The sequence below is a fragment of the Epinephelus lanceolatus genome, chromosome 11 (assembly GCF_041903045.1).
Source record: "Epinephelus lanceolatus isolate andai-2023 chromosome 11, ASM4190304v1, whole genome shotgun sequence".
Classification (NCBI taxonomy): domain Eukaryota; kingdom Metazoa; phylum Chordata; class Actinopteri; order Perciformes; family Serranidae; genus Epinephelus; species Epinephelus lanceolatus.
The window spans coordinates 8,900,333-8,913,289 of record NC_135744.1 but is presented as its reverse complement, the minus strand read 5'-3'; the positions used below and the strand labels follow the sequence as shown (position 1 = coordinate 8,913,289).

Sequence of the window (12,957 nt, the reverse complement as noted above, 5' to 3'; positions counted from 1 at the left end):
TCCACAGTTTGACATCGATGACATCTCCACAGCATACTTTAAGTGTAATGTTAAGATAACATCACCCCTATTACAAAAGAAAAGAATTTGGACAGATTGAAAATCTAATCCTGTCTATCCAAAACTTACCCTTACAGCTATTTACTAGAACTATTTTCTCCTATGGTTTGTATGACCGACGGTTTCGACACAAGTTTCATCGCATGTATTTTTTTTTAAGATACTTACACTTACATGTGCTACGGTAAGACCATTTGCACTAGACTGCAATGAAGGAATGTTTTCGAAATAAGACACTACGTAATATTTAAATAAAAAAGAAACATCTACAGACATTGGTCCAACTGTACTATGGCAGTTTATAAATCATCAGAAGAAATTGAGGTGTTCAAGCATGCTAACAGACAGAAGAGGGTTAGGGTGTTGATGATGAAAGTTATTAGAGGGGTGAAATGGAGAAAGAGAAATGACACAGATACTGGGAGGATCAGATGGAAAGGACTGGGGATGATGAGTACTGGGGGTTAGTTAAACAATTCATGCATTATTTGAATGTTTGATCAATATCAGAAAGCCGGCAAAGAGGCTAAGACTTGAGTTCTTTGATGGCATCAAGTTATAGAAATCTGAAGCTGGAGTAAGAGTTACCTGGGGAATTCTCAAGGGCAGTTTTGTGATAGCTCAAATTTTTGTAACTTGATGATATTTTCTCAGTACAAGTGTTAGTTCTCTGGCTTATTTTGGACTCTCTTTGTGGGCATGAGTAACACAGATGAACTCAAAAATCAAATGGTATTTCCATAGTGAAATGGAGACTGTCTCCACTGTGCAAAAATACACCAAAAAGAGAGAGTTAGCAGGGGATGGACGGATGATGATAACATGCAAAATACACACTTTGATTAATAGGCAGTAGTTAACGCTGAAGCATACGTAAAATTAATACAAAAATTAAAAAATACAAAATGCACACACACACGCACACACACCTACAAAACAGTATATATCAGAATAAAACTCTACAAAGAACTATATATATCAGTTATGTAACAATTATCGCCAATCGTTGTTTCCTTTTCTGTTGTTGCATCGTCACAAGTGTTTGGTTCTCAGTATGGCAGGTTAGAAAAGCCAAGAGTACCCAGAAAGGAGACAGGGCCACACACTCACAGGACAAATATTGACAGGGGTCCAGAGGCGAAGTGGTGGAAGTGGGGGAGCCATGGGGCCCTGAAGGTTTAGGGGTGTTATATCGAGGCTAATCGGGAGATATATATAGTAAATTATTTATCATGGTTAATTTTGTAATCAATTTGAGGGTTTTTTTTCTGTAGCAAGGAAGGATTAGACTGGGGTAGGAGCAACTCTTCTTAGGTGCTGAAGTACACTGTAGAAAGAAAGAAAGAAAGAAAGTCTCATTTATAATGTTTAAAGTATTGCACAAGTGATTAAACCACAACCCAATCGCCAGAATAAATGTTGGCATTGCACACTTCTGCAAAGTAGTCAGGTCCTTTACTTAAGTAAATATACTAATACCGTACTGTAAGTATTATTAGCCAAGTGTACTTGAAGTATTAAAAGAACTCATTGTGGTAGGGGTGTGTCATTTCTTATTGTCCACAATAATACTGATATAATTTTTAATATCATATGAAATATTCACATCATGATAATCACAACATTTCGACTTGTTAACACAGTGACATCATACTGTTATGCACAGCAACAAAAGCATGGCTGAAAGTGAAAATATTACAGAAGAGGAGCAGCTTCAGTAGTGTGGAATAAACTGTGGCGTCATGAGGCCTGGACATCTTAAATCTCTTATGAACAGTCGCAGACTTCTCAGACTCTTTTAGTGAGTTATCGCTCAGAGGGAACTCATTCAGTGGCTCCTCCAGCAGCAGCACAGCATCTCTCCCTCTCCTGTCTCGCTGTGCGCACACGGGAGTCAGTGTCATCGAGTGATTTTGTCATAAACCTCTAGTAATGTAAACCTACGCGACAAACTACATATATGTGAATGTAAGATAAGATAAGATAAACCATTATTACTGTTCAGCTGAATTGCTGCTACTCAAAGTTCCTCGAGTCTGTACAAGTATTGGTAAGACTGCCTTTTGTTATGATGCCCCTAGCTCTTGGAGCGCACTACAACACATCCTGAAATTAGACACACTCCCTTCACTCACAGAGTTTAGGACCTTAATCATAGATAACTGTGTTTCTAATTGTAATTGTTTCAGATGACTGTCTTTCTTGTTAAATGTATATTGTTGTGTGTAATCACTGTCAATATTTTAATGGCTTGTCAACTTGACGGCATTGAAAATGAGGGTAACCTCATTATATATATATATATATATATATATATATATATATATATATATATATATATATATATATATGGGAGCTGTTTAATCTGTGGTAGATTTTATTTTGTTGAACTGTAAATACTGTATACAGAATCTTAATCTCACTCTGAGTTGCTGTTGCTGTTCACAAACTAAAGAAATTAGAGGTTTATTTTGTTTGTTTTGTTTTTAGTGAATATTTGAGGGCAAATTATTAGACTGACATGTACAATTTTATCACTAATTTTGTTGCAATTTTATGTTTTTAAATTAATAATAGATTTTTTTTAACTAATCTGTCATATTGTTAAGAATATCATTATTGCAAAAATACTCTGAAATATGGTGACATTATTTTAGGTCCATATTGCTCACCCCTACTCTGCAGTAAAATAGTTCCTGTCAATGTTTTGCTATTCTGTTCAATGTTTTTGGATTAATATTCCTGCTGCATTAATGTGTATGTTGGATTTTACTGCTGTAGATGTTTAAGGTTGCTCTAATTTAAACTCTATACACTGTTGGGTAGTTACATCTACAGAAATGCATCATATTCTACAACTTCATCATATGTTTGTAGCGTGGCTGTCCTGTGAGAACCACGTATTTCTACAAAGTCAACTTTTCACGATGTCAGAAAAACAGCCTTGCTTTCAGCTTTGTGATAGTATATTTTCCAAGTGATCCAAGAGGGTTTTTAAAGAGTTATTTTAGCTAAAGAGGAGGATTCTCTCAACCCAGAAAGGGACACTTAATCCTCCAAACTAACAAAATAATTAAAACTCACCAAGTAGTGGAGTAAAAAATATAGTCTTTACCTCTGAGATGTGGTGGAGTAGGAGTATAAAGTTAAATGTACTTAGCTACATCGCTGCCATTACACGTTAGTTTGCACAAAAAACATTTGATTATGGTTACAAACAGATCGTGTTTTAGTTTGTTTGTTTGAAATATCCAGTTTCGGGGGCGCAACAATGAAAATGCAGCAATGTCTTAGAAAAAAACAACCGCCTTTTGTGGCACTATTCCTAAAAATACCAACAAGTTGCTAAAAACATCCATGTTTGGAGCCTTACAACCCGCTGGAAACAAAGCAATGACTCACTAAAACACAACTGGTTTGTTGTTTGTTGGTCTCGAATGTTGGTATTTGCAGGTTGGCAGATGACCCAACCACCTAGGTGACCTAGGTGACACGCCATCCACCATTCTCTCCACCTCCTGATGACAAAGGTAGCTCATATACTACGTCACTCTAGAGATGTTGCTTTTACACATATGAAACATGCAAAAGTGTTGCATTTGTTGTTTGTAGAAGTGTGTAATGCCAACATTTTATTTGGGCGACTGGGTTGCAAACTAACACCTGCCAACAACTTTCATAGACATTAAATTAATTTTTCATTCAGGAATATGCCTCATAGTATACCGTATATTTATAGAACGTGTGAAAGACTGTTTAAGTCCATTCAGATGACAATGACAAATCAATGTGCGCAAAAAGGTTAGAAGGATTCTTACCAATAATGACGATGAGGACAATCACGCATATCACACCCAGGATAATCATCATCTGAAGGCAGGAGATATTAAGAAAAAACAGTCATTAGAAAAGCAGCAAAAAAAAAAAATCATTTTTACAATTTTGCCACACTTTCAGTATTTGTAAATCAAAATCACACCAACGTTTCACCTGCTCCTGTCTGTAATATTAGTCATGTTTTTTTTCATTTGTCAGTAAACAGGGAAGTTAAGACTGCCTTTATACACACATTTGCTATTCAAGTAAGCACGTCTGCATGTCCTCACCTTGGCATTCTTCCACCAGTATTTATTCTTCAGTTTTGCAGCGCTGGTCTCAAACTGAGAGGCTCCAGCCTGCAGGGCATCAGCCCTATCGTCCAGTTCTGACAGCTTCTGATCACGCTCCAGAACCTTATCCACATTTACACGCATGATATCCACCACCTTGGGAAAGACACGCAAAGCAATGTAATCAGCTATCAGGACAGAATGGCTCTGTATGAGGGTCCCACAGGACCTGCTGGATAAGGATCACAATTAAAAGTTGTTTAGGTTACACGTCAAATTATGGTATCAGGCTTTACAGAAATGAGTCAAAGCCACCCCAAACAATGATTTGTGTTTTACGTGAGTGAACAGAGAAGACTGACTTGTCAGTAAGTGACCAACGAACAATGCTAAAACCCGAAATGTCTATATCTGAGCTTGACAACACGACCTTGGGTTTGCAGAGAGGTGTGTACTCACCTCATCCACTTGTGCCTGTGTCTGCTGCAGACGACGGTTGCTGGTGAGGTTGGGGGGCTGGTTCCCTCCCTCTGGTGCAGGGGCTCCAGCTGGGGCAGACCTAATGATAAAATCAGAACAAATATTTAGTAACTATACAGTAAACAGCATTACCATCTAGAAAAAGTAAAGAAAGCTTTGAAAACACAGTAGCAACCTCCCACCCCCCATGACAGAAGCACTCTATTTAATACAAAATACACATACTACAGGATTTCTGTTTTAAAGGTATACTATACAAAAAAAGCAACCAGTGTATTGACATATATAGAAATAATCCACGTTAAGAAGTGTGTTGCAGTGTATTTATCTGCAGAGACTCTGCCCTGTGCCTATATTTTCTTATTTTCTTCTTATTGTCTGTGTTAGAGATGTTAATGGGTGTGTACTCCCACAGTGCTCAGGTGAGGTCAAAAAGGTAGCGACCAGGTACAGGAACAGGCAGCAGGCATCCGAGAGACACAAGGCCGAAACACAAATGTAGGGAGGTGAAATGCCAAACCAGAGTAAATCTGGAGTTGGTTTTTACTTCCACCTTCACTGTGAGCATGTTTACAAGCAGTAACTGACAATCATACATAGTATAAGAATAACTATAAGAATAATCAATGTTCTCCATTTGCATAAAACAGGAAAAAAAGAAAGTAGTTTGACTTGAAAAATAATTCAAGAAGTAAGAGAATAGCATCGCTATCAGTTAAAGATTGTACATTTTAATATTTAAACCTATTTTAAATATGTAATGTTGTAACTGATTACCAGAAAGTCAATTTAATTTGTTGCAATGTTAAATTACGTGTCTAACTCCGCCTATCTCAGTTATCTGAGCTGAGAGATAACAGCAATGTCATGGAGACACTGCTGGTACTGTGCTATGCTGATGGAGGGTATTGAAATCCAAGTTAAAATCAGATGTAGGCTAATCTGGAAGATTTGGAAGATTCACTATGTTTCCCGAAAATTAACATTTCCATATGATACAGCTGGAAAGTGCAGATAACTACCTTCTATTAGTGCTGCCATGATACTGGACTACTAACTGTGATACAATACCTTGAAAAATATTGATATTCAATACCACCACAGAATAAAATTGACATTAAGGGCATACAATTTATTGTTTTTATTTTAACATATATATAATGAGGCTATAACATTTTAACTTTTGTTTCCTCGGTTATTAGCAGTGAACAGCAGAATGACTGTATAAGCGTTAACACTAAGAGAGAGTGAGAAAGCACAGCTGGTAGCGGTGTACAGCAAAAAATAAGTATTAGACCGATATTCCCAATCGATGTGTATCAATAACTCTATATTTTAGACATCACTACCTTCTATCACAAAGAGAATAAACTACTGACCGTTTTGCACATGTCAAGTTGATTTGTTATGTCACGTTATATTGCGACCTACATGGACCTATTCTTTTGGACGCACTGTGCAACAATAATGACCTCAGGGAGAGATGGGCAGTTTAAGTAAGAGTGTCGTTTACCACTGAAAAGTGAAAGCTCTGTCTCATCTTCATGTTCATATACACACTTCTACTTCTGCTATTTACAGAGAAATACACCAGAACTATTAAACATGTATATGGTCATTTGTGAATGTTTACTGAATATTACAAATCACTTCTTTCTTTCTTTTTTCTTTCTTTCTTTCTTTCTTTCTTTCTTTTTTTTGTTGCAAGTTGAATGCTAATCCTGCTCCATCACGCCCTGCATGTTGTTGATTGTATGAATCTTACATGACAGATGAACAAAACCTGCAGTGAGTGACAGCATTAGGGCACACAGCAAAAACTATGTAGCAACTATATATCTCATACAGGCTTGAGTGATGCAAAGCTCATCAGAAACATGAAGCACAACTTAATGTAAAAGTTCAGCCACAGCCTGCCTAAATAAACAGAACTGTCAGAATTTCCAAATCCTAATTCTAAAGGCTATATGTTTGAATCATTAAAAAGGAAAAAGCATACTAGAAATTAACTTAGTGCATTTCCTTCTAAAATGTTGAGCATTGTTTAATTTGAAAAATTTGGAGTCCAGTAAAGTGAATAATCTGACCCTGCATAATCATTGAGATGCAGAACAGACAGCAGGCACAACAACTACACAAAGCAAGCACAAAAACAGTGTGACTGATGAACCACAATCATAAAGGGACAACAAGCTGGTTCAAAGTCTTTTAAATGAAATATGATTCTCTTAACATACTAACATCAGTTTATCTTCAATTATAATATGAACCCATATCAATTCAAAGTCTTAACACAGTCTCAACATTGAATCATAAGGATTCTGCAACTTGGTTTAGCAGCCCATACATTAAAAAACACATGCTTAAAAAGCTATTTAAATTTTGCATGTAGTGTGGAGAGGCTCAGCATGCTTAATTAAGCATGCTTTATTTCTATCCATAAATCTGGAGAAATCAATACATTTAGACAGTGACAGTGTCTAAAATGAAAAAGAGGAATTGACTAAGCTTGTAGTATCTTCTGACAGAGTTACCGTAGTATAACTCAGCCACTGTGTGAGGCAGAACTCTGTATAAAGGTCACCTTTACACGCTCTCACATCACTAATCCTTTAACAACAACAAATCCTTTTGAATAGTTGGTCCTTATGGTGCTGGTGGTCCCTGTCAGCTGCCAGCCAGCCCTCATAGAAACAGCCAATATAAAACATCCAAGGCTATATATATGATGGTGGATTATTACCATGTATCTCGAACAGAGATATTTATGATATAAACACTGTAGTCTCAAGAAATAAAACAGTATATATTGTTTTATTTCATGAGACTACAGTGATTATCCTTCTACATTTACAGCTTATTTACAAATCAGAGCTGTGTTAATATTTAACTATGTGACGTCTTTGTCATTACTGTATGCTTTTTCACACTTTCCAGTGACGACTATCAGCACAGAGGTGTAATGTGTGCTGAGGTTTCTGCTAACGTCATCTCTGAACTGGCACTGTGACCCCAAACAATGAGGAAAGGTTGTGCAGCGAACAGATTTCTCCCCACCCTCCACATCATATGAATACAGCCCACTACGTTTGATGGAGGAGCAAACTGGAAGTTCCACACACAGGTGGGATCACTGTTGCTAACAGATAATCTTCCCCTTTAATTAAAAATGATAAACTGAATTTGGTTACTACATGCTCCACTAGTTATGGCACATGGCGTGGTGATATCTCCACCTGTTTACTGATAGATTGATTGATTTCATTGATGCAGTCAGTAGAAACTGGTGGCAAATGTAAACTGGCGAACCTATTTCACTTGTCTCAAAATCTCAAAAAAGACACCACTTTTTGACAATAGCTCTTTACCTGCTGATGAATTGTGGAGTTAACAGGATGCAGAGACCACACTAGGCCTGGGCGATGTGGAGAAAATCAAACATCACAACATTTTTGACCAAATACTTCAATAATATTGTAGGCTTGAGTATTGGTACTTTCACAAAATATTTCCACAATGACATGACGAAGTGGGTAAAGGGTTACCAACAAATAACTGAACTGCTAGAACAGTCTAATAACATAAGAAAACTGCATCACTTAACAACACTTAAAATATTATGATATCCAAAATCTTAGACGATGTCTAGTCTCATATTATGATATCGATATAAGATTGATATACTGCTCAGCCCTCGACCACACACATTAGTTTCACCCTATTCTCACAACATAACAAGGAGAAACAACAGAACTGAGGTAACAAGAATTCACTTTTCAATCAAACATCAGAAATAACAATTATCTAATAAAGGCAGCTAGCCTAACATGCTGGATTGGTGAGGCTTCACGTCCCCTCTCTCTACAGTGCACTGCTAATGTCAGTTTTGCCATGAAAGCTAAATATGTTCAACCCTCCTCCAATACAGAGATTATAAAAATAGTCTCGCCATGTGGTTTCCAAAGACAGCTTCTGCCACATTGAGAGGTCTGTGCAGAGGTCCCTGATGAAATGATGAATCATTTAGATAATAACCTTACACGTGTATGTACCCTAAAAGTAGATAGATAGGTTACATTTTAATTAAACTATATACTAGGCTGCTATTAAAGAAAATATATAAAACTAATGGATTTCTGTTTGTTTGGTCAGTGTGGTGAATAAGCACACTGTCTGACTTTGAGCACTGGAGAACGACATTTCAGCACTGGACAGCGCCACAGCGGCCCAGACCAGAAACTGTCTGATCCCGTTTGATGTTACTGAAGTGGAACCTGACCCACAGCACTACCTCCTTTCATTTCTCACCGTATACACGGACACAGCAGGCCTACATAACGTCCTGAAAGACATCACGTTTCACCACAGCACGACGGGCCTGTAAATACAATGGCAGCCTACCACACATCGAGGGCGGGGAGGCTCCTTCATGGGGAGGGGGTGGTGGATTTTAAGCACTTGGATGACAATTATAACCAAACGTTGGTGACAAATGTAGCTTAAAGCCCACAGAGGGAGTGTTAACAAACATGTCGCCATGGCTCAATGACATGTGTGTTGGCAGCAGCGTTTTAACTGCCTGCTATGCAAAAACTGACAGACGAGGTTGTCACGGCTATCTTTCCTTAGCGTACCCTCAGGAAAGATAAAGGGTAACCTTTTATATATGTGTATATCGGAAACAGAAAGGGACAAATAGGACACAGGGGGAGAGCCATTTTCCTGGGTTCATTTGCCCCTCAAGTCTCACACAGCTTGAAATATGGTGAGATATATAGCTGTCCGCCCTCGCACGACCATCGACGACATACAGTAGGAGGCTAGGCTATCCCCACCCCCCGCTATGGGTTGCAAATATCACGTAAACTAGGCCTAAGCCTACCTCAGAGCTAATAATATCATCGTCTGTAAGAAGGTCTGTGGTGTATTCGTCGAATAATGTCGACGCTTTAAATGTCCAACAGTGTGCCCTTGCTGTTTCTTCAAGTGTTGTCACCTGTGGTTCAGCGACACAAAAATGAAGGCCTGTAAATGTTCGCTGAGGACAAAAAAGGCTTTATTATACAATATGTTTCCTTCATGTGGTTTTAATTAGCCTGTGGGTAATCGCACAGACGGTGTCCTTTTCAAATCAAACCAGTCCAAACTGGAAAAAATGCGTGCGTGTTGGCTCCGGTGGAAAGCACCAGACGACTAAATAAAAGAGGCACGCGATAAACATGGAGCTCGTTTACCGTGTAAAAGCCGAAAATACGGCTAATAATGTATTTAAAAGAGATAAACCCTCCGTCTGCTCCAAGGTTAGGCCGACGCGGTAGCCTCTACGTTAACGTTTGTGCCATATTAACAGAGAAATAAGAGCTGTAAAATAAAATTTAAAAGCAGTGTATATCAGTGATATACTGCCTAACGTGACTTCAGTGAAATAATCTCAGTATTTGATGGCAAAGACACACAAGAGAGCATTCAGACACCATTAATCCCAGACAGCCTGCCAACATCAGTCCTGAGGACGAAATTGGAGTTCATTAATAAATCAGGATTTTAAATAAGGAGCTTTAACGGTGCTGTACTCACATTTTCCTGGTAGTATCGGCTGGACAGCTGTGCTGAGATCCGGACTGGAAATGTTAGCGCGTACTAAGTGGCTGGCAGATGGATGTGGATTGCCTTCTGCGCTCCTCTCTACCCTCTGGCACCCTTTGGTTGCTTATTGTGGCGTTTCCCTGCCTATATAGCCTAGGAGGAGCACTGGCTTGTATCTGCCACACCGAGATGTGTCCCCTCGCTACAAAACCTGTTCTTCTCCTCCTTTTTCTACGGTGATGCGGCACCTGCAGGCTAATACCGGAGCCCGGCGCTGTCAGAGTCCGTGCGGTAATGAAGGAGTAATAAACAGCCGCCTGGATTAGGTGGACAAAGATGGCTCGGTGACGTCAATCGCGGCGAGTTTCATGTTGAAATGGGTGACCGGAGACTTCAAACACACTGTTTTAAAGCCCAGGACAGCCTCTTTTTCACATATAGATGCTGGTTTTGGGACTCTATGCGTATTTCCTTTACAGGCAGTACATGTCATGGTCATGCTTGGGTTTAAAGCTTCAGTAAAGAAGCTTATTTTGATTGCAAGTCTGTGTGTCAACAAAATGGCGTTCCTCGAAAGGGGGTGTGGCGAGCTTCGCAGTAGGTGTCTGATTATCATTCATAGTAAATATGGACAGGGATGTAGTGGAGGGTAAACCCACCTGAGAGCATTTGACCAGCCTTTTGTTTGGGGAACAAGGTTTTACTATTGTTTCAGGATGACACTAATCTGCATCACATTCAGTATGGTGCTCTATTTTACAAATCTGATATAATTAATGTGAGGATAGGGGCTTCTAAGGCATATGTTCTCAAGCTTGGCCCCTGGGGCCCTTGGGAGGCTACCTCCTGAAGGGAAGATTCTGGCTAGCAAAGTAAAAACAAAAAATCCAAATCATTACAAAATGACCAACGGATAGATATATACTTTTTTTAATCATATGATTCATACATACCATAAAAATTGTTTTTAAAATGATTAAGACAAGATAACATAACATAACATAGAACTTTACATATCCTGCTGTGCAGCAGTTGCAATACAAAGTTAGAGGACTGCAGATACAAATCACGTAATATGCAAAGATTAAAACAAACTAGAAAAGTAATGTATAGCAGATATAGAATACAATATATAAAAAATGCAAAACTAAATATAAACTAGATATCAGAAAGGTGCAAAATATAACAAAAAAACAAAACAAAACAAAACAAAATCAAAGTAAGTATATCATGACCCATAACATCATTTTAGCTTTCTCTGTTAACAGCTGTTTAAGCCAATAAGGAAATATATTCAAATGTGATTGAATTTTTCCAGATTTTTAAGTGTTAATTAAATTTCCATTTAATTGAACTCTTTTTTTTCCATCCTGATGTTGGTCTTGAATCTATTATTTTTTACAAATAATGTCAGGAAGACAAGAGTGAATGACGATAATGTTTTTAAGAGGTAGAATTTTTTTGAAACCCAAAAAGTGGAAGCAAATGTCACTTAATACAGGGTCTGATCAATAATCAGTAAATGAATAGGCTTCAGTGGGGTTTATCTTTGATTCAGTTTCATGTGAAAAAGCTTCACTAACACATCTGCAACAAGAATGAATAATAAGCTTTACAGCTCCTTGACTTGTTTATAGTCCCGAGGGCAGCTTCTGTCCTATTGGTGTAGATTTTCATAACAGAGTTTTGAATGCATCAAATACTGTGTCTCTCATTTTAAAAAAAAAGTTGCAGTATAATCCTGCTGATGTTTGAAGAGATATTGTTAATGTTTGTTTTGAGCGTCTCAGTGTTGACTGTTTTGCTGGTAACTGACACCGGAGGAATCCCTTGTCAGATTTAATCCAATCACTCAAACATCCAGTTACATATTCATCCTACTAAACCTCACTTGACCTCACTTGACACATGAATTGGCTTTCTGCGCAGCATTAGTCCCGTAGGCGCAAGTAAATTACGCAGGCTAAATCTCATGTGAGTGTGTAAATCCACTTTCAGTCTCATCACTGAAAAACTCCTGCTGGATCAAAATTCTTTTTATATGTTTTCTGGAATTGTTCCTTCTTTCTCGGAAAATATAATCTCTTGTTTTATTTCATTATTTTGGATAGTCAAACCAATGTTTTTTGATTGCTGTAGTAACACTAATGAACCGAATGCATGAAGTTTTGTGAGGTTAATGTCACTGCCAAGGAAACCATTAGAGTGTAGCCTCATGACATAACAGAGGCTTCTGCAGAAATGTGATGGTGACTGAGGGAGAGGTGACGTGATTTTACTCATGAGGATTTGGACCTTCTGCTAAAGAGAAATTGTGAAGAAGAATAAGACAAAATATAAAGATATGGTAAAGAGTCAGCTCTGTTCTGTTAATGCTAGGGAAGCCTGGAATGGACTAAATGTTTTGATGGGTAGGGAGGGGAAAAACAAAAAGTCCCATTGTATTAATGTGTAGCTTTTCCTAATGACCTGCAAATCCACTGGCCAACTTCTGTGTGGAGTTTCTATGTTCTCAACAGCATGGGTTTAGGCTTCCTCCCACAGTCCAAAGACATGCAGGTTAATTGGTGACTTTAAATTGTTGACCATAGGTGTGAATATGAGCATGAATGTCTCCATGTCTCTATGTGTCAGCCCCGTAAAAGTCTGGCAACCTTTCCAGGCTGTACCCCGCCTCTCATCCAGTGTCAGATGGGATCGGCTCCAGGCCCCCTGTGACCCT

At 38.4% G+C, this 12,957-nt stretch overlaps 1 protein-coding gene across 1 annotated transcript; it reads right to left on the bottom strand.

Annotated features, from left to right (window-relative positions):
- Positions 1-1,300: 1,300 nt before the first annotated feature.
- vamp2 (vesicle-associated membrane protein 2) lies at positions 1,301-10,607 on the bottom strand. Its single transcript, XM_033647200.2, has 5 exons — positions 10,227-10,607; positions 4,629-4,728; positions 4,167-4,325; positions 3,879-3,930; positions 1,301-1,387 (listed from the first exon to the last, which is right to left on the bottom strand). Coding segments are annotated over exons 1-5 (330 nt in total). The 5' UTR covers positions 10,229-10,607; the 3' UTR covers positions 1,301-1,370.
- Positions 10,608-12,957: the final 2,350 nt, after the last annotated feature.